The sequence below is a fragment of the Mya arenaria genome, chromosome 6 (assembly GCF_026914265.1).
Source record: "Mya arenaria isolate MELC-2E11 chromosome 6, ASM2691426v1".
NCBI classification, from domain to species: domain Eukaryota; kingdom Metazoa; phylum Mollusca; class Bivalvia; order Myida; family Myidae; genus Mya; species Mya arenaria.
In genome coordinates, this window is record NC_069127.1 from 4915067 (window position 1) to 4935310 (window position 20244).

At 33.5% G+C, this 20244-nt stretch overlaps 3 protein-coding genes across 5 annotated transcripts in view; all 3 read left to right on the forward strand.

Moving 5' to 3' along the window:
* The window catches only part of LOC128238475 (uncharacterized), a 39245-nt gene that overhangs the window by 8436 nt on the left and 10565 nt on the right, over positions 1–20244 (forward strand). For all 3 annotated transcript variants that reach the window (XM_052954435.1, XM_052954434.1, XM_052954433.1), the window contains exons 5-12: positions 15794–16297; positions 16639–16926; positions 17234–17338; positions 17538–17955; positions 18174–18478; positions 18877–19008; positions 19135–19173; positions 19298–19434. In XM_052954435.1, coding sequence (XP_052810395.1) covers positions 15794–16297; positions 16639–16926; positions 17234–17338; positions 17538–17955; positions 18174–18478; positions 18877–19008; positions 19135–19173; positions 19298–19434 — 1928 coding nt within the window. The remainder of the gene's footprint in view (positions 1–15793; positions 16298–16638; positions 16927–17233; positions 17339–17537; positions 17956–18173; positions 18479–18876; positions 19009–19134; positions 19174–19297; positions 19435–20244) is intronic.
* Positions 21–7199, forward strand: LOC128238477 (uncharacterized). The gene is made up of 2 exons (XM_052954437.1): positions 21–4159; positions 4822–7199. The coding sequence occupies exon 1, from the start codon at positions 869–871 to the stop codon at positions 1982–1984; it is 1116 nt and encodes a 371-aa protein (XP_052810397.1). The 5' UTR covers positions 21–868; the 3' UTR covers positions 1985–4159; positions 4822–7199.
* On the forward strand, positions 11603–15784 carry LOC128238478 (uncharacterized). Its single transcript, XM_052954438.1, has 2 exons — positions 11603–13936; positions 14102–15784. Exons 1-2 carry the CDS (start codon positions 12843–12845, stop codon positions 14106–14108), a joined length of 1101 nt encoding a protein of 366 aa, XP_052810398.1. The 5' UTR covers positions 11603–12842; the 3' UTR covers positions 14109–15784.

Genomic DNA, 20244 nt, shown 5'->3' on the forward strand with positions numbered 1-20244 from the left:
TTTAACAAAATAATGGCTCATTGATGTTTTCTTCAAATAAATTAAATACATGGGTGAAAGTAACATTTTTGACAAAAATGTAGTTATTTTTTGGCTAAAATATTATTATTATTTTTTTTTTTTGGGGGGGGGGAATAAGTTTTGGTAAAAATCTGAAAATAGGGTAAGTTTTGGTGAAAATAACATTTTGGACAAAAATGTACTTAGTTTTTGGATAAAATAAGTTATTTTCGCGGAAATAAGTTTTGGTAAAAATCTGAAAATAGTTAGGGTTAGTTTTGGCGAAAATAACATTTTTGTCAAACATGTAGTTAGTTTTGGGCTAGAATAAAGGTTTTTCGCGAAAGTTTTGGCGAAAATAACATTTTTGACAAAAATGTAGTTAGTTTTGAATAAAATACAGTTGTTTTGTGAAAATAACATTTTGATAAAAATCTGAAAATATGGTTAGTTTTTTTTTCAAAAATGTAGTAAATTTTTGGATAAAATAAAATTATTTTCGCGAAAATAACATTTGGATATAAAATTGGTTACTTTTGGCGAAAAACTATCCGAAAACACAGAACTTTCTTCTACTCGACCCATTTGCATGGGTGTTTGGTTGAGCTTTTTAACCCTCGCCATCGGGTTATACTAGTTACAAGTTATACTCATTCGACGAGCACACCACGATTTACATTTTAGGCTCAGCCTGTCATAGGCATACATGCCGGCATCTCCTTTAAGTTGTAGGACATATCTTTGATTGTTCACTTTAGTTTTATCGTGTACCTGCTGCAGTAGCAATAACGGTCTTGTATTATGGGTCATTGTCATCAACTTAATCCGCTTAGCATATGATGGTTGGTGTAATATTGTTAAAAATGAAATGTATGGTAAATTGCCATATAAAACTGTTCAACCTGGTGTATGTAAAAATAATTCTTTTAGAAAGCCTAAACCTTGGTGGAATGATGAATTGAGTGATATGTTTAATCTTGTTCATGCTGCAGAAAAGAAATGGATGCAATGTCAAAATAGATTTACAAAAACTTTGTTAAAACATGATTATTGTAGTATTAGGGAACAATTTGATAAAAAGGTTCAAAAATGCAAACGTGCACACTGGCACAAAACACAGAGTGATTTGCTCTTTGATTTAGAAGATGATCAAAAAGAGTTCTGGAAAAAGATTAGTAAAATTGGGATTGTATCAGATCGTAATAATTCAATACCAATGCATGTTGTACTTGAGGATGGAAGTGTATCTGATGATGTTAAAACTGTACTTATAAAATGGCAAAAAGATTTCAGTAAGTTACTAAACGTTGAACATGATGTACACATGAATGAAACGAATATGGGAAATGTACCAAATGCTGTTAATTTTGACCTTGATGTTGGTATAAGTATTAATGAAATTGTCAAAGCTGTTGGGAATGCTAAGCAATGTAAAGCAGCAGGTGTTGACTGTATACCATCCGAAACTCTGAAAAATGAAACTGCCATTATAGTTCTACATAGTCTTTTTAATGTATGTTTTCATACTGGAATAATACCGAAGCTTTGGTCCAGAAGTATTATAAACCCGATTCCTAAATCTAGTTGTAAAAATCCAAACGACCCCCTATCCTATAGAGGCATTACACTAGCTCCTAGTATGTACAAAATGTATACCAGCATATTGAATGAACGTATTGTAAAATGGACTGATGATAATGATCAAATTGCTGATGAGCAAAACGGCTTCCGAAAGAAACGTAGTACAATAGATCATATCTCGAGTTTGACAAATCTTGTTGACACACGAAAGAAAAATAAGCAATGTACTTTTTGTGCTTTTATTGATTTTAGTAAAGCGTTCGACTCGGTCAACAGAAATTTGCTTTGGAAAATATTTGGAAAATATTGGCATGACAACCAAAATGCTTTCAGCAGTGAAATCCCTGTATCACGATATTTCATCCTGTGTCCGAATCAATGGCCACTATACAGAATGGTTTAGCATAAATACTGGCCTGCGACAGGGCTGTTCTTTGTCAACTGTACTTTTCAGTTTATACTTAAATGACTTCACATAAATGCTTAAAAGTTTGGGAAAAGGTATAGAAATAGGCAATGAAAAATTGTGTATACTACTATATGCAGATGACATTGTTCTTATAGCAGAGAATGCAAATGACCTGCAAGCCATGTTATCAACTTTAAATTCTTGGTGCAATTCAAACGATATGAATGTTGTACATTTTAGACCAAATTCAGTGAAACGTTCTGACTATGTTTTTTAAATGTGGTACATCCACTATAGAATATTCAGATAGATATGTATATCTTGGTGTAACACTCACAGAACATATAGACTTTAATATAACCGCTAAAATTGTTGCCCAAAGTGCTGGTCGTGCCTTGGGACTTCTCATCGCTAAGTTTAAAAAACAATGGTGGTTTTCCATTTGACGTGTATTCAAAGCTTTATTACTCCTGTGTAGTGCCTATAATAACATATGGGGCTGCTGTTTGGGGAACAAGGTCTTTTTCATGTATAAATGCAATACATCACAGAGCAATGAGGTTTTTCCTATGCACAGGCAAATATACCCCTAATGCTGCAGTTTATGGAGATATGGATTGGAAACCAATCATTGTTGATCAATGGAAATCAGTCTGTAATCATTGGAATAGATGTCTCAAAAATTAGCAAGAAAGTATTTGATTGGGCTGCAGTAAAAGGAAATATTAGATGTAGAAATTGGGCATTTGCTGTAAAGGATAAATTGTTGTCTCTGAATCTGAATTCATATCTCCAGCTACCATTTTCATATAGTAAACTTGTTTCAGATCTGACAGATGCAATGTTTAAAAAAAACATGTTGAGTTATGGAAGAATGATGTGAATATAAACTTTAGAAAACTTAGAACATATAAATGGTATAAGCACTCATATGAAACTAAACTGTAGTGTAAATTGAGTTTTTCTTTTCCACATAGATCTGCTCTAGCTAAGTTTAGATGCGGGGTTGCACCCCTGAGTATTGAAACAGGTCGTTATCAGAATATTCCAGAAATGGAAAGGGTATGCCCCTTCTGCACTGATGTTGTCGAGTCTGAAAAACATGTTATTCTACATTATCCAACATACAATGAGCATAGAAAGTTACTCATTGATAAATGTAAAACGTTAGTTTCAAACTATGGTAGTTTAAATGATGATGATAAGTTCATACTTATATTCACCCATCCAGATTTAACTAGAACATAAGCCAAAACCTGTCATGAGATTTTAACCGTTAGAAACAATATGTTGTATCAATCGGAACTCCTCGGCTAGTATCAAGATATGGCCTCGGATATAATACGGGTCGTAAGAAAATAGTCCATCATGGCCGACCAAGAAGATGTTCAAACAACCAAGAGATATGTTAGTCCAAAGACAGAATAAGGAGCGAACTTTTACCACTTATTTGTGTGTAAGTGTTATTTTTATACTTATTGTATTTTAATAAAATATAAAAATTGTTTTAAAAGAGCCCTAATGAGAAACTAATTGGAAATGCCATTAATTCTTAGTGGGTGGGGTAAAGTCTTCTTTCATTTGACAGATTCAAATATAGTAAATAACAATTTTGAAGCTCCAGTGATCAGTGGCAAAAAATAAGAAAACAAATACTCTATTTGATTTTTTTTTAATAACAAATAAGTCTGAATCTGACTTTACTTAGATCGATAATAGGTTAGACTTTCTTTCTCAGTGTATTTATCTCATACATTTCATATCATTAACTTTCATTTTTTATAATTAAAATTTACATTCTTTTAGCCAAGGATGTATGGTTTATATGTCCGTGAGTGTTGGTATCGAACAACTTAATGTAATGGCACAATTGAATGCCTCGGCCTGCTCACTAATATAGTTCTCTAAATAAATTAGATCTTCATTCTATTGGTTAAACAAAATGAGTTTGAATGCATAAACCAGCATACATTTCTTTCAAGACTAAATTCTATGATATCCACCATGGCGGTGATGCAGAAACATTGAAAAATGCTGACATTTTTACTGTGCCAATGAAATGCAGACATTTAAAATTTAATCTTATTGTCATTTTCAGAGAAGAGTATGGTACCAGGGGTACAGCTGACTCTGATTCCCGGCTTCTTCTAATGAAAATAGGCAGATGAGGTAATGGTTGTGCTATTTTCGAAATTAGGACAATAATTTAACAGTCAAGTATCCTATTGGTTTAAGCCCAAAAGTACCTGCATTTTTGTACAATTAACCAACAAGGATTGACAGTATTAAAATATCAACATTGTAGATAAATTTAAACATGATAACAATTTCATTTCATTTTTTTTTATTTACCAGTAATCCAGAGCTAAAAGCTGCTCTCTCACAGATTGACAGTTCTTCTTGGTCATTCTTCAAAAGCCCAAAGGAGTAATTAAATTAAAATTACAAATATAATTGATTATATGGCTTAAAGCAATAGCAAAAAAAAATATTTTCCAAACAATTGAAATCTGTTCTATTATGTGTGACCTTATATGACTAGTTGGGGGATTTTTTACCAAATTTTTAAACTTGTATATGAAAGACTGTGATCTGATATTATGTCAGCAGTCTAATATCACTGGTTTCCATACATTTGCACAATAATTGCCAATTGGCTCGTTTAAAGATAAAAATAAAAAAGGTGTCAGAACAGTAAAACTGTGAGGATGCAGCTTTGGTGTTGCACTTAATGTTTTGTGAATACTTTTCTGTTCTTGTACAGGCTTTTAAAATAATTGATCTGAAAATATAATTCCTATTATTGTTGTATTTTCTGTTTTCTATTTCAGGCACTGGACTCCGAATGTAATCAAAAATGCCATTGTATGAGGATTGACCTGCAATGCATGGAAATCATCTAACACAACTGCAACACCTACCTTGGAAAAATGAGTGCAAGATGGAAACAAAGCGTTCAGTGGAACATCTTGTCATCTCAAATATTTGATGACTTACATACTGATGTGAAGTTGAAGATAAAAGTCATCTGTTGGTCCGTGATTATTAAATAAATCCGAACATATATTTTAAAAGGGTTTTCCTATATTATGGAGGGAAGATAACTACAAAAACAGAAACAGATGGCATCGGCAGACCAAATAAAGGAGAACTATTTTGTTCAGTTCAATTCTTAAGATTTCAGAAAATCTGTTAATAGGGCACATCCTTGCAAATGCCATATTGTAAACTGGGCTCTTTAAAATGTGAAAAGGTCAAAGTGGTCTACAGGATAAGCCTCAAATTCAAGGTTGTGAGTTCAAGACCTCCAAGATACTTTCTCTCGACCTCAGGAAAAGGATGTCCATACTTGTTTCTACTTAGGCAACAGACTTAAGAGTGATTTTGTAAGCTTCCAGCTTGCATAGCAATCTGATAAGGCATAAAATAAGATACTAGCTGACTTGCAAACAATTTTTCCATTTGTGTTGATTTATTTTTCAGTCTGTTGGAATGTTTATTAGAAGTGATGCGCATTGCTTACTGCAACCACAATTTATTTTCTTTATTAAGTTAAATTTAACGAACACATAACATGACTTGTGATTTTAAAGATGCATGTTTATTTCGTTGATTGTATGAGTTTATTTTCTCAAATGATGTAATAAAAGTTATTCTGAATGACTGTCCTTTTTTGTTTGAAGAAAATGTGTTGAGGTTTTGGCATAGCATAGTGTCATCATCATCATCATCATCATCATTGTTGTGTACAAATAAAACATTCAAAACAATGTAATTAAAACCAAACTGTCAAGCCAAGTACTCAAAGAGGCACAAGGATATTGCTAAAGAGACCGGTAATACATTTAGACAAATAAAATGCAAAGAAATATCTATATTTCTGACACATGGTAATGCTTTAAATAGTCCTCTCATTGTGTGTTTATGGTTAAAGTGGAGACATACAGTATTTTTTATAATGAAGACTTAAATTTGTATGGCAACTTAAAGCCATATATGGGGATTAAACGCCAGAAATATTGTGAAGTCTCCCAAAAGACTCAATGCACTTAAAAGGGCTTGGCACAGAAATGAAAGTAAAAATGGGAGCAAAACCTAATTTATCATTAATTTTACATTGGATTGCATACAGATGGCTCTGTTATTACTTGACTAATATTAAAAATAAATTTAAGAGACATGTTGATCCAAACTGTAATTATTCTTGTTTGCATTTTATGGAGTTGGACATAAAAGAGTCATTTGATGAAGAGTGATCTAAAGGCTAATTATTCAAAATAGATTAAGTATTATTGAAAAAAGTCTGGTATACATTGCTGAAAAGCTTAGTAACCTGGCTAAATATTTGTTTAAGGCCTTTATTTACAAAAAAATAAATCAGTTGAGTATCTTATCAGGTACTCTTTTGGTGTTGTTGTTTTTAATAAAAAATGACAATTTACTCAAAGATATTGAGACTAATAATTAAAGATTAAGACAAATATAATGTGTAAGGAAACTTCTAATGAGTGGGTTTATCCACAGCTTAGGTGGTAAAGTGAAGCATGATCTGCCTTGAACAAATACAATTTTAAGACAAGTTCTGTCAACTTAGTGCACCAGTCAATTGTAACACCCCCCCCCCCCACTCCAGGTCCGGGGGAATACTGGGGTTAACCCGGGGAAATGGGCCGTGATTTACCTATCAGGTGGCCCTGCAGTGCTGGGTGAATGCGGTGGTTTTATGTTCGCTTAAAATATAGAGGGGAATGGACCTTACCTAGAGTCCCTGGGGTGTGGGGGCATTTGGCAGGGATTTTGCCATTGGATCGTCCGCGCAGGGTGGGGATTTTAGCCGGGGTTGGCTGTACTGAAAGTCAAAGTCCCCACTATTCACCAGACCTGGGGGGCCGTGGTTACAATTGTCTGGTGCATATCCACATGAACGTTGTACTGGTACTCTAACAATTGAGCTTACTGCGTGGATAGTCACCACCCCACCCCAACCCCACAGAACTGTTTACACAAAAAAATCTGCAGCCCAAACCCAACAATGCTGAAGTAAAGGTATGCATAGATTTCAGCTGGTAAAGCTGACTGGGTGCCAAGCTCACACCCATCCTACCACAACCCACAAAACTCTGCACAAGGCAATCAATGATTTTACAGAATAGTAATGTTGTATTAATGGCAAGGCATGGTGTGAAAAATAACACGGCAAAGTATGACTTAAAACTTACATTTCATAGGGTATTCCTATAACTGTTGAGAAAATGTTGGCATTTAGTCCATGCATGCATTTAATCCGATGTAATGATTCATGCATGCCATGAACCGTATGATCATTTCAATGACTGTCAAGTACATTTTCTGTGTGCTCACGATTTTTCTAGAGGAAATAGAGTGCTTCAACTATAAGGAAACATCTAAATATTCATAAAACGAACATTCTTTGAGGTTACAATAAATATTTTCTCTTAAACAAGCACATTTAATTTAACACAATCCATTTCCTTGTTGTTACAATGGGCCTTCTTTACGCGGATTGAAAACGGTGTTAATCGCCGGCAGCCGCATCGCACTTTCGTATATCCTTACTACTATTTACGAGGTCTATCTCGAAGCTTGCCGGAGATGGCCGAGTTATTACGATTGATGTTGTATAGCAAAAATATGTATGCTAGTCAGTTCTGAATATGTATACAGTTATCATGATAGTCATATTCATGATGCCTGAGTACTTATTCAGCTCTTTATTAGTATTTTAATAATATCAGATGTTTTAAAAAATGAAACATGTCTTTGTATTTTATAATTTTCAACCTGTTTATATAATGGTAGGATGAGTCAGTTAATCTGTTCGCTCCTAACCTAGTTAGAGGTGATACATGGTTTATTAAAATATTTCTTACCAGAGCTTATTTAAAGCACCAAAGATACAGCTGTTACATTTTATGTTCTTCTCGCTTTTAAGACTTCTTTTAGACACCTAGTGTCACGATTAAATGACTCAACCTACTTTTTAGTGTATTATTGTGTCTAAGTATACAATGATATATAATGTATTCATATGTGTTGTTTGAAGCAGTTTGCACACTGTGAAATGTTATGTAAAAGTTTTATAGTCTCTTGTAATTCTATATTTGAATGGCCGCATATATATATCCTGTTTTGTACATACTATGTTTTAACTGATTTGAATATATGTGGATGAGACTTTAATAAATAAATAAATATACTTAATGACAAACAAGTGTGTATAACCGCTTTGATGTTGCACATTTCGGATGGAGGTGTGATCAACAGAAACATGTCAAAAACCTTTCAGTAATCATTGTTTAATTTTCTTAAAAACACAATTGTTTCGAAACACTAATGCACCTGTCATATGTGTTATGTAGACCAAATATTTTTATTTTTTTATATTTTGGATTAACAATTGTCATTTACGGCAACAGAAGAAGGTATTTTCCCCCTGTTTTTAAAAATGTTATTTTCGCGAAAATAACTTTATTTTATCCAAAACCAACCACATGTTCGTCAAAAATGTTATTTCCGCCCTATTTTCAGATTTTTATCAAAATCTCATTTCCACGAAAATGACTTTATTTTAGTTCAAAACTTACTATATTTTTGTCAAAAATCAAATCAATTCAAATCAAATCAAATTTTATTTTCAGTCGGTATGACATAACAGAGAAAACATTAGCTATGAATAGCTATTGACCGACTACATATATATATATATATTATTACAAGCATATATCTATATAAAATATTTAAGTATTAAAGAGATTGAATCTAATTAAGAATTAGCACATTATTAAAGACAAAATATAGATATCACATACTAATACATATGTACATATAAAATATGTAAAAATTTGTATCTAACTAAAAGTAAATTAGCACATGATTAAGACAAAAATACAGATATCACATATAGTATACACATTTAAAAACTGGAATGCTGGCGCTAATCTTGACCGTATCTTAAAAAGATCTTAAGATGAAAATTTATAAAAAAAAACTGAGAGGAAAAAATAGCACAAGTGTGCGTGTCTTAAAATGATACTAAAACACATATCAATTGAATCAGATTCAAGATGACCTGATTAGCACCAGCCTCTCAGAAGTTGCAGCAAATATTTATGCAGTGAACATGCATGCACATAAATATAATTTAAAGCAAAGGATATCTATGACAAAAGCACTGATTAGAAATAGATATGATTGATGTAATACAGCACCTAAGAGTTCGGACAGTTTCTTTTTTGTATATCAAAGACACTTAATACCTTCATATGTGTTGTTTATCTCATTGTATGTACCCAAAATGGTTTTAAACAACATTTTAGTGACAAACAATGATTCAGATGCCTGTGGTCTTCATAGCATAGTGGATTCGACACTGCACTGCAATTTTTTTACATTTTGGTATTTTATTTACAATAACGATATCAAAGAGTAAAATTGTTTATAAAAAAAATGTCCTTAGATTCGTTAATGAAAAAAATCCAACTTTTTTGGTGCCATTCTGGTGTACAGTCCCTTTAATAAACAACAGGTGAAGCCAATGCTGTATTAAATTTGAGACAGACAAAAGAAGACAGTACAAAGTTCAACAAGTGTGACCAATTTGAGAATACCCGGTACCTTACGTAATTTATAAATATTCATGCGATTCAGACAATTTAAATGCTAGAAATCACAAAAAAAACAACATTCCCTTGAATTATTCCTGTCGTAGTTTAAACTCATAATCAAATTTCAATGCACAGCATTTGAAATAATTTTAAACAGATGAAAAACTGTTATTTTTAAAAAGCACAATACATTGTTTATCTTTTATGTGACCTAACATTAATATAAAAAATTATTCAGATCATAATTTAGAGACTTTTCTTGCACTTAAATGTGAACAAGTATGCTTGGGATTGAACACTAAGAAAAACAAATTTCAATGAAATTAAATGAAGCACAAAATATACAAAAATTGAAACTTTTTAGACTTTCAAAACTTTAACATTTATACTAAATACGGTTACATAAAATGATGAATACATTTGTAGGATTTGATATCCCACTAAATGTAACCGTCGGCTTCGTTCATTCTAAACTTTCTCTCAGTGATAAGGAATAAATTTTATTCACTGCAGTTGTTTTCTAACTTTATGAAAATAAGAACAATGGAAACAATGCATTTACTGTTGATCAGTGCAGATTGTGGAGGTCATGGTTGATTTCACTGAACCACCAATAAGCCCTGCCGAAATTGGATTCTAATTGGTCAGTCAGGTGTTTTTGGTAGGCATGATTAGTATGAATCTTAATTTTAACCATTATTTATGAATGTTTACCAAATCATTGAATATTGAAATAACAAGCGAAATGTTAGTTTGAATGATGGAAGCCATGAAATATGTGAAGTATTCAAAAAGAGACCATTTTTTAGCTTGTGTAAGTATCGAGAAAATTATTAAGTAAACTTATTTATTGTTTATCTGGAAAATGTTGAAATATCATGTTTAGGCTTGATTGCTATGTTATTGCAATATGTTTTATTCATTGCAATATTAATGTAAAACATGTTTATGTTGACTTAAGTTTGTAGATAAAAACTAATGGTATTGGTGATATGAGAATGATCTCGTAAGTCTTTAAAATCCTTTTTGGTATTGCGAGGATTTTGCTCCAGTCTTGATCAGTTTAGCTTTTGAAGATTTTCAAAGTAACTGCAAAACAAGTCCAGCTGCCTAGAAAGACTATGTCAAACCCTGACCAGATAAAATTTCTAGTGTTTTCAAATTACCACCTTGGCAATGGTTTTATCATAACATAGGATATTAATGCTAGTGGTTTTAAAGAAAATGCTAGTGTTTTTGTATTCGGAATGATATATCATAAGTGGCACTAAATTGAACATAATTTATAGTTCTCATTGATAAAACACATAGCCCCAAGTACATGTTGATCTAAGATTTAAGGCTTGGATGGAGTCAGGTCAAGAAAATTGCATGTAACATTGTCAATACATTGTACTTTCCAACGCAAAAACTGTTTGTTTATTCAAGTATATAATGCAATCCCCACACCAAGGAAATGCAGTATTGCTTAACCAGCTCAATTGACATCATGAGTTGGACTGCAATTAAAGGCACATTTAAATATCAGAATTATTCAAACTCTGATTTATTAACCTTATTATAGTTTAATAAATGAACTACTTTTGCGAAATGAAAGCTTTTTTAGATTTACAAGGACGGGTAAAAGTATTTGTAGTAAAGTAAATGTACTGCAACACCTGATACATGTTGCCTAGGATTCTTACAAATTCTAGGCACTCCAAATGTTACAGTTCTATACAATTCGGAGTGCCTGAAATGAAAACTTCTTGATTCTTCATTCAACATCTTTCTGTATGACCAATGACCAGGAGAATCATGAACCTACAACCATTTGCAACTATTGAGATAGGGAGCTATCAGGACAGAGACAGAGGACAATACAAGAATGGCCTACTGTTGCATTTATTGATGTCTTTTACAAATATTATCCAAAGTATGGCCCTGTGGTTTAAAGCTCCCCTGAAAAAGAGGTGACAGGTTTTCTATATAGGATATAATTACATCATTGAAAATCTTCTCTGAAACTGCAAATAACAAACCTTTGATATAAAATGATTTAATCAAATTAAACAAGTATGTGTACTTTGGTTAACATACGCCAACCACGTAAATTAATTTGTTTAGGTCTGATTTAACGACATTGAGATTTTCAAAAGAACTATGACTTTATCTGATTAAACACTTTAGCCCCCCCCCCCCCCTCCCTCTACCCACACTTTTAAAATTTCCTTTGCAGCTTGCAAGCAGTTTTAGTCTAAAGTTTAAGCTAGCCCATTAAACAGTGACCCCTTGTGATGTGAGCCGATTTGTTTAATGCTTAGAACATGGTTATCAACATTCCCCTAAATGAAGCACTAGTCCATCAGTGCTTTCAGCACTTTGATTCCAATTCGTGTAAATCCGGCGAGTTTTTCGTGGGGGGTGGTTTACTGGTTTCCCAATTTTGTTCTAGCGCTGTCATACTGTAAGTGGTAAAATTTTGTCGGCGATATCAGGCGAACGTTTCCGAAAATAGTCGGGTTTTTTTCGTAAAAAAGCATTGTCACTCCGATGTCTCCGAATAACGTAGGCAGTTTCCGCGCAAACAAAAACTTGGATGGCGGAAAAAGCCGGTTTTCGCCGAATATTTAGTATCCTTTACGACATACCGCAAATTGGAGGCAAAAATAAACCAAAAAAATAAATCGAAATACTGCTGTCAAAATTGAACAATGAAGTTTCTCCCCCCAGGATATAATACTAAAGAGCTTGAACAGCCTGCGAAAAACAAATAGAGGTAGCATTCGCTGTCAGAAGTCGATTCGAGGGTGTGAAATGGTCCGATTGGCTCCTAAAAATAGAAGTTTGTGTAGTCTAAAACACAGTGACTTGGAGGGAATGTGCTGAATTTTGACCTCTACAAAATTGAGTGACATTTTACCTAAAATAAACCTAAAATATATATATTTTTCTTCAGATTCATCAAAGGGGTCACTCATACCAACTATCTAGCATAAATAACTATGAATTACGGCACTTTACAAAGTCAGAAAATCTCGAAATGATCTAAATTACTAAAATAGGTCTAAAATAATAGACGTGTTATACGGGATTCTTCCAATCCCTAACGTCGTGAAGGATTTGCCATATCAAAATTCTAAAAAAAATCCGTCAACGTACAATTATTTGGACTAATGTATGATTATGGCCTTTGAAATTGTCAAAATTACTATAAAATACAGTTCATCCAATTCACTTCATAATTAATGCACTTGTTTAGGACCATCACATACATGTACAGTGAACTCGACAGTTCCGGGTCATCGACAGTTCCGGGTCATATCGAGTCATCGGGAATATATCCTGTAGACAGCAACGCCATCAGCAGTGAAGCATTGAAGCCAGCACTTACATTCGCAAGTGAAAGTACAAGAATTGCCGAACGACACAAATCTGGGGAAAGCATACCCGCCAATGAAACAACAGCATCAGAACAGTATAAGGCTGAAGGTGCCCTTGAAGCTTTAGAATGTGCCCTGGCAACACCTGTTAGGCGGAAATATAAAGATAGAGTAGTTGAAGGGTATGATGTTCAAGAAAGCTCCCCTTGCTTTGAAGTGTACAAAAAACTTTATAGTAAGGCGCACCCTAGAACATCAGATGTTTCAGAGCAAACTGAAAACTCAGCATTAAAGGGTCTGGATCTGTTGGCCTCAACTGTATTGTCACTAGGAATTGGACACCACAATAAAGAAACAAACCGGGAAGACACAACACAGGCAGTGGGCATTGATTTAGAAAATGTTGTTTCTGGAACCAGCAACAGCGACTCATACCTCTCCCCAGCTTTGGATGTTTCCAAAAGTAGCACAGATATATCACCGGCTGTAAGTGAAGCTCTTGTTTATCCAAAACTACATGCAGGCAATAAAACAAAGCGCCGAAGAATACTTGAAGACTTGCCAGACAATCTCACATCAGAAGACACAATAAGGAAAATGTCTCTGAGGGAGTTGGAAAAGATAAAAACATTTGCAGAGAGAGAGAAAAAATCAAAATCATGTTATTATAAGAAAATGAAAACAAAACAATCAAAAGTTAAAGTAACTGCCAACATGAACACACAGAAAACCCAGGGAAAGAAAAGTGAAACATGTACAAACGACAAACGAGGCATAGCTAAGGACTTAGAATTTTGCAAAGGTTGTTTAATGACATGGCAAGAGGAGTTGGAGATAGATAGAGAAAGTATATGGATACAGTGCGACATTTGTGATGGTTGGTTGCACTCTGACTGTATTGCCGATTCTGTTGCCGAAGATGAACCTTTCCAATGCCCTGACTGCACACTGAAGACGGGGTAAAAAGCTCCTTCAAACTGTTAAAATAAAAAAAAATGTGCTAATAATTGTCTCCAAAAAACTAAATTTATTCATATTTTGGATAAATTAATTAACACTAACAATGTAAAATTGTGGGCATTGTTTAATTTTCCATTCATGTTGCATTGTGTATTTATTTTCAGTCACTAAAAGATTCACCGGAGTACGATCCACAGGCGGGGGTTTCGGAGAGTACATTTAATGAAAGCGATTATAGTGGACCAGATTTTTCTGTCATTGAGTTACACAAATCAGTTATTAAGGGTTACCATGCATACAAGATTAGGCCACCCTTTACAAAACAACCAACGCGTTTAATAGTTGATAGAGAGTATACAAACATTAAAGACTTGAATGCTTGTTTGGTTTGGATACCATCATTAGACCAGTTTCCACAGAATGTTCATGAAATGGTAACCGATACCAAAAGGTTTATTAAATTAAGTGATATTGCTGATTTGCCGATCGGACATGTTCCAAGGTCTTTGGCAGGACTTTTTCGCTCTGTTTTGGACGAAGGTGGTGAAATATTTGCTGAAGCAACAGGAGAACCAGTTCCTAGCTTCCCACCATGGCCTGCACCAAATGAAGAAGGAGGGGGAGTGGTTCTTCCAGCTTCTTATTTTATATATGCAAAACAAAACATAAAGATGGTTTCATCTCAGTTAAAAACCCTACTTAATGCACTGAAAGAGGGTTCTGGAATGATGGTTGTATTAAAGTAGAATACTTTAGAAAGAAAAAACAGATCAGAAATGTACATAATGTTACTATATTGAAATACCATTGTGTTTTTCTTGTCTTATGAAGTTATACATTTAAAGATGTTGTTCATCAAGTTATTTTTATTTATCTTTGAAAAGTTACTGAGAAATGTAAAGAGAATAATGTGTTCGTTTATTCAGTTATATTTTGTTGTTTTTCAGTAGTTTAATAATAAATGTGTTATAATTTTAAATTTCAAAGAAAATGTTAAATAAATGACCCGTTCCTTTAACAAATGTACTGTTGCTAATTACTGAGACCAATAATCCTACTCACAGCTGATTATAAAAATTGTTTGAGATTACCCCTGCCTTCAGAAATGTGTATTTTTAACGTGACCCGGAAGTGACGAGTCCGACCCGAAACTGTCATATTTACAGCTTCCAGTTGCAGACACTGATGAATCATTTCAACAAAGAAACACAAGTGTTTCATAGCATCACAGTCTAGATTAAGTATTTGTTCATCACTTTATGTAGTTTTAATTTTCTATTGTTTCCTTTCCAACAGACACGCTTCGTTTATTTCTTTACTGACCCGGAACTGTCGAGTTCACTGTATTAGTGTAGATTACTTCATATCATCATAAATACAACTTTGCCTTTTTGCAGTCATTAACTAGCTTTTTTTATATCACTTTAGCACTACGTACTCAATAACAGTTTTAACGCACTTATAATGATACACATGCAGGTAAAGCCCCAATAGCTCAGTGGTAAAGTATTAAAATATGGTACCAGTAGCTCTCTTGCACATGAGGTTCTTGTCTTGACCAAATGTATTTCTTTTGTTAAGTTGGCAAAAGACCAACAGCAGCAGTGACATTTTACAGTGACCATGCATAGATCTCATGTCGTGTTGCAAAACATCAATGAGAGATTATTACTGTTTTATATAATTACTTGTTCATAAACATTCCTTTCTTTATCCACACATATTTTTTCCCATTTTAAATGACCTTTGAATCACACTTGAGTGTCACTTCGGGGGCATTCAACACTTAAAGTGATAGCTTGTTTAATTTTAATTTTAATGTATTAGTACTTCACATTTCTTTATTTTCTGCACAGACTGGATTCTCGAGGATTTGGATCAATATGAATTGAATGAACCTGAAACACAAGAGGAAGAATTGCAGAAGGCAAAAAATGATGGGGTTTTTAGAGATAAAAAGGACTTGTGTAGAAAGCCAAGGATTTGTCATGATTGTGTGGAAAAAGGACTTAAAATTTTGAGACAAAATGAGAAAGTGACAACAAGGTGGATGCATGAGTCGAGTTGCCTTGAATCAGTGAGAAAAGACAGTGGCGCACAATGCCCACCAATGACAGCTAATTTTTTTACTGTATTTCAAATCGATGTCATGTACATGTGTGTTACAATGGAAAGACTATCGCATCCTACAAGGAGTATTTGCTTTGGATTGAAACCAAAGTCTGATGTCACACCGGGATCAAATGGTGTCGAGGATCTGCTCGTACACAATGACACTCCGAAAACAAATGATGATTACATCAAGGATCTCGGAGATCAAGAAGATCCTCCAGATATTGAAGACTTCAAGGACCTTCTAGGTAATATTTGTAACTATTTTATGTAAGTTTTTGAACAGTTTTGTCTTCAAATTCAAAAATTATAGACTAGTCCTTATGTCAAAGGTCAAGGTATTTGGATTTAAGGTACCAGTAAATTTATCATTTGAGCTGGTACCTTATGCTGTTTATAACTTTCATTGAACTGTTGATATATATATATATAATTGACCTTGACATGGTTTAAAAAATACCCACACTGTTAAGTCTTAATATGGAACAAATTTGGGAAGTACTAAATGTTGTCTTATAAATTGATGTTTTATCAATGTTAATTATGATGTTTCATTTTATACATTACACTGTAGATGTCTATTTCACAGAACCAAAAAATACAAACACTGATGCTGATTTGACGCAAAAAAACAACAAATATTATGTATCGGATGTCCAAAATGCCATATCAAGAAAAAATGGTACTTGTGAAGAATTGTATGTTGAAAATGATGTGCAAGATGGAGAAGCTGATGAAGAATCGGAAGTTGACCTGGTTAATTTTGGGTCTGAAATAGACCTTCATTTGCATTCCACATTTTTAAAAGCAAATGAAGCAAAAATCTGTGATACTGAAAGTGTGCTGTCTGACCTGAGGGAAGACCATGGAAACTGTGGTATGAACACATTTTGCATGTGTATGATTATGTCTTTATTTGCTGTAATTTGCCTTTAGAATATAATATTATAAAAATCTTGTTATACAAAAAATAAATAGAAAGTTCTAAACAAATCCTAAAAACCTTAAAATATCATAAGGGTAAAACATAGTTAACTTAAATGAATTAAGGCCATCTAATAATGTAACTATTTCATTTAACTATAAAGTACTGAATTTAAAACTCATTTACCTTGAACACATTGATCAAGTAAAAATAGATTAGCAGATTAACAAACTGAGATGTATAAATACTTTATGTTTAGCTGCAGGTTGTGATATGGGAACTTTTTATAAAATGAGCGTTGGGCCGGATAAAACTTTTGTTTGTTTGCCTAACCCAGAAAAAACAAAGGACGTCTCACATGAAGGTACTTTAAAGCAGTCATTGTCTGTGTGCCTGAATTTGTAAATGTAGAAACATTTTGATGTCAATGTGTCAATGCCTTGGTAATGTACATGTCCAATTTTGATATTAATCTTAAGTTGGTGATGAAATAATCTTTTACAACGAAAATGAAGATGCATGAATTTTAAATATCAGTATTTTATTATATTTTTTTGTTATAGATAAGATGCCGCAATTTACATTAAAAGTACTACCAAATCCTCCAAACAACTTTGAGAGATACTCGCAAGTTAAAAGTGTACAAGACAATTCTCTCCTGAATTGTTTTGAAAGAAAATTTGTCAAAGAGGATCAACAAAGTCGTGGGAAACAATACGATCTAACTTTGCTGGAATCTGATATTGAAAGTCTAAGAAAGGTTTCTTGGTTGCCTTTGCACAATCTCCCTGTTCCGAAAGTAGAGATAGATGTGCACTATGTTGACCAGTTTCCACCTTTAGTAGCGATCATTACCCAGATTGCAGAGGGGAATACACCAAGACCTCAGATATCCATGCGATATGAGCTTCTCCGTCTTTGCACACTGAGGACCTACCCAAGGGAAAACAAACCATACCTGATCAAGCTTGCTGCTGCTGGGTGCGTATTTATCATAATACATACATCGAAACATTTGCAAATGAGATTATTAATTTTGTTAGATAGAGACAGACGTATTTACAAAACCATACAATGTTCATGTCATATGTGTACACATGTATTTGACTATTTTCATGTTTCATTTCGTATGAGTCAAGTTTCTTGTAGGTTTTCTCTCTCATTTGTGTGCTAAAGTTTGAATTGTTTTGTTATGTTAGTTTTTACTATGCTTCTGACGGAGATGGTGTTGTCTGTTATTGCTGTGGCATTCGCCGCTATGGATGGACAGAAAAAGATGATCCCATGGCAGTTCACAAACGAATCAACCAACACTGCAAGTTCTTCAAGAAAAATGCCGAATACAATGTCCCAGCTACTTCATTTGGTCCATTGAGTGAGAAAGAAGCTTTTTTGGATGCAATTCCGGATTGTGAAGTGCCAAATTACAGCGAGGATGTCAACAATGATAATGATAACAATAGACAAAGTGGGCAACCAACAACACAGAACAGGACTGGGCTGGGTAAGGGTGTTTGGAGAGTTTTTTAGGAGCTCAAGAGAAAATTATATGGCATGAAAGGATTAAGTAGGGTAGGCTTTTTAACATTTAGAAACTTCTATAAAATTGATTATATGTCTGGGTTTTCTGTCCTTATGGTTAAGTGCTGGCTGGTAAATTAATTATTTGCAGACTTTACATTCAAACATCCTTGAAAGATTATGACATTGTTAAAATTATTTCTCTGCCCAAAGTCAATTTTGAAAATGTATATCATTATTGTTTATGTAACTTTAGATAAAAGAATTCTACATCATTTGAAAATAAAATTATAGTGTTGATCAGGAAATATGCCAATAATCAAAACCCGACAGAAATGTGTTGCATGTTCATACATTAAATGCAAACAAACCACTTAACAGGAATCCAGACTTCAATGCCAAAGCATCCGCAATATGCACCGAAGACCACACGTGAGAACAGTTACAATGGCTGGCCAAACACCTCCAGTCATACACCGATTGAGCTGGCAGAAGCAGGGTTCTACTTTGCAGGTAAGGCACATTGTATTATTAAGATGCGTTGTCATTCGAAGTTTAATAGTATGCATTTGTGAATTGTATAAATAATAAATATATAAATAATTATATACCTAAATTTATTGATTTTAAATTTTTCAGGATTTGGGGACTGTGTGAGGTGTTTCCATTGTGGAATTGGTGGGTAACTTATCATTTTTGCGTTACTAATGCTGAAAAAGACAAACTAAAAATCTGAATTTAAACATTTTTTTAATGTCCAAAAAAGAAAATAATTATGAATTGTGCACCTTTCTTGTAACAGGTCTCCGTCACTGGGACAAGGAGGACAATGTGTGGATCGAACACGCTCGTTGGTCAAAGGACTGTGTCTTCCTGCTGCAGAAGAAGGGTCGCGAGTTCGTGGAGCTCGTACAGCTTGCCGTCCAGTACACCAACGAGGTAATGTCGTACTTTTCTCTGTTATGTCAAAGGTTTTGTCAGTATGTTGCATGCTGTGTAACTACATTGTATATTTGTATCCTTTCTTTTGTCTTTTGGTTAAAATAACCAAACATTGCAAAAATTGGGTTATTAGCGTGAACTTGTATTAATTTAACTTGTACTTAACTGTTGCTTGCCAGCGCATTTGGTATTGCTGAAAAGATACGTTTTGCATTTTTTAAAGGATTTGTTATAGTTATCAGAATATAGGTTTTTATAAGCAAAGTTCAGAGAATTATTTTAGAATTTAATAAAGGAAATTCTGTTATTAGTTTACTTAGTTTGTAGCTTGCACTTGTATGAAGCATATCAAAGAATCCTCTGCTAACAGGAATTTTGGTGCTTTCCAAATTTAACATATGTCACCATAAAAATGATGGATGTGAAGTTGGATTGGCCTATATCTGTATTCATAGTATTAATATATCTGTATTATAAAAACATTATAGGATATTTTGCCCAGATTCTGAAAACCATAATTTAAAAAAATGTCTCCGTTTCATAATAAGGAACTATAGAAATGACTGATAACTCAAATTATTTGACTTTGAGCCAATGATCCAGTAATTAAGCTATGGAACAAACCAGTTCAAATAAAAGAAGACTCCAGATTAAATTTCTTTTTAATAATCCCCTCATCTCTTGACTGATACAGTTTATAATTATATTATATCAATGATATACTGGTTTCTATAAATGTGTAATAGACCAATTCATAGATATTTCAAAGACTGCCTCATATACATATATGAACACTAGCCGTTCGAA

Coding starts and splice junctions, on each gene's coding strand:
- LOC128238477 (XM_052954437.1), top strand. CDS start 869: ATGTATGGTAAATTGCCATATAAAACTGTTCAACCTGGTGTATGTAAA.
- LOC128238478 (XM_052954438.1), top strand. CDS start 12,843: ATGCACTTGTTTAGGACCATCACATACATGTACAGTGAACTCGACAGT.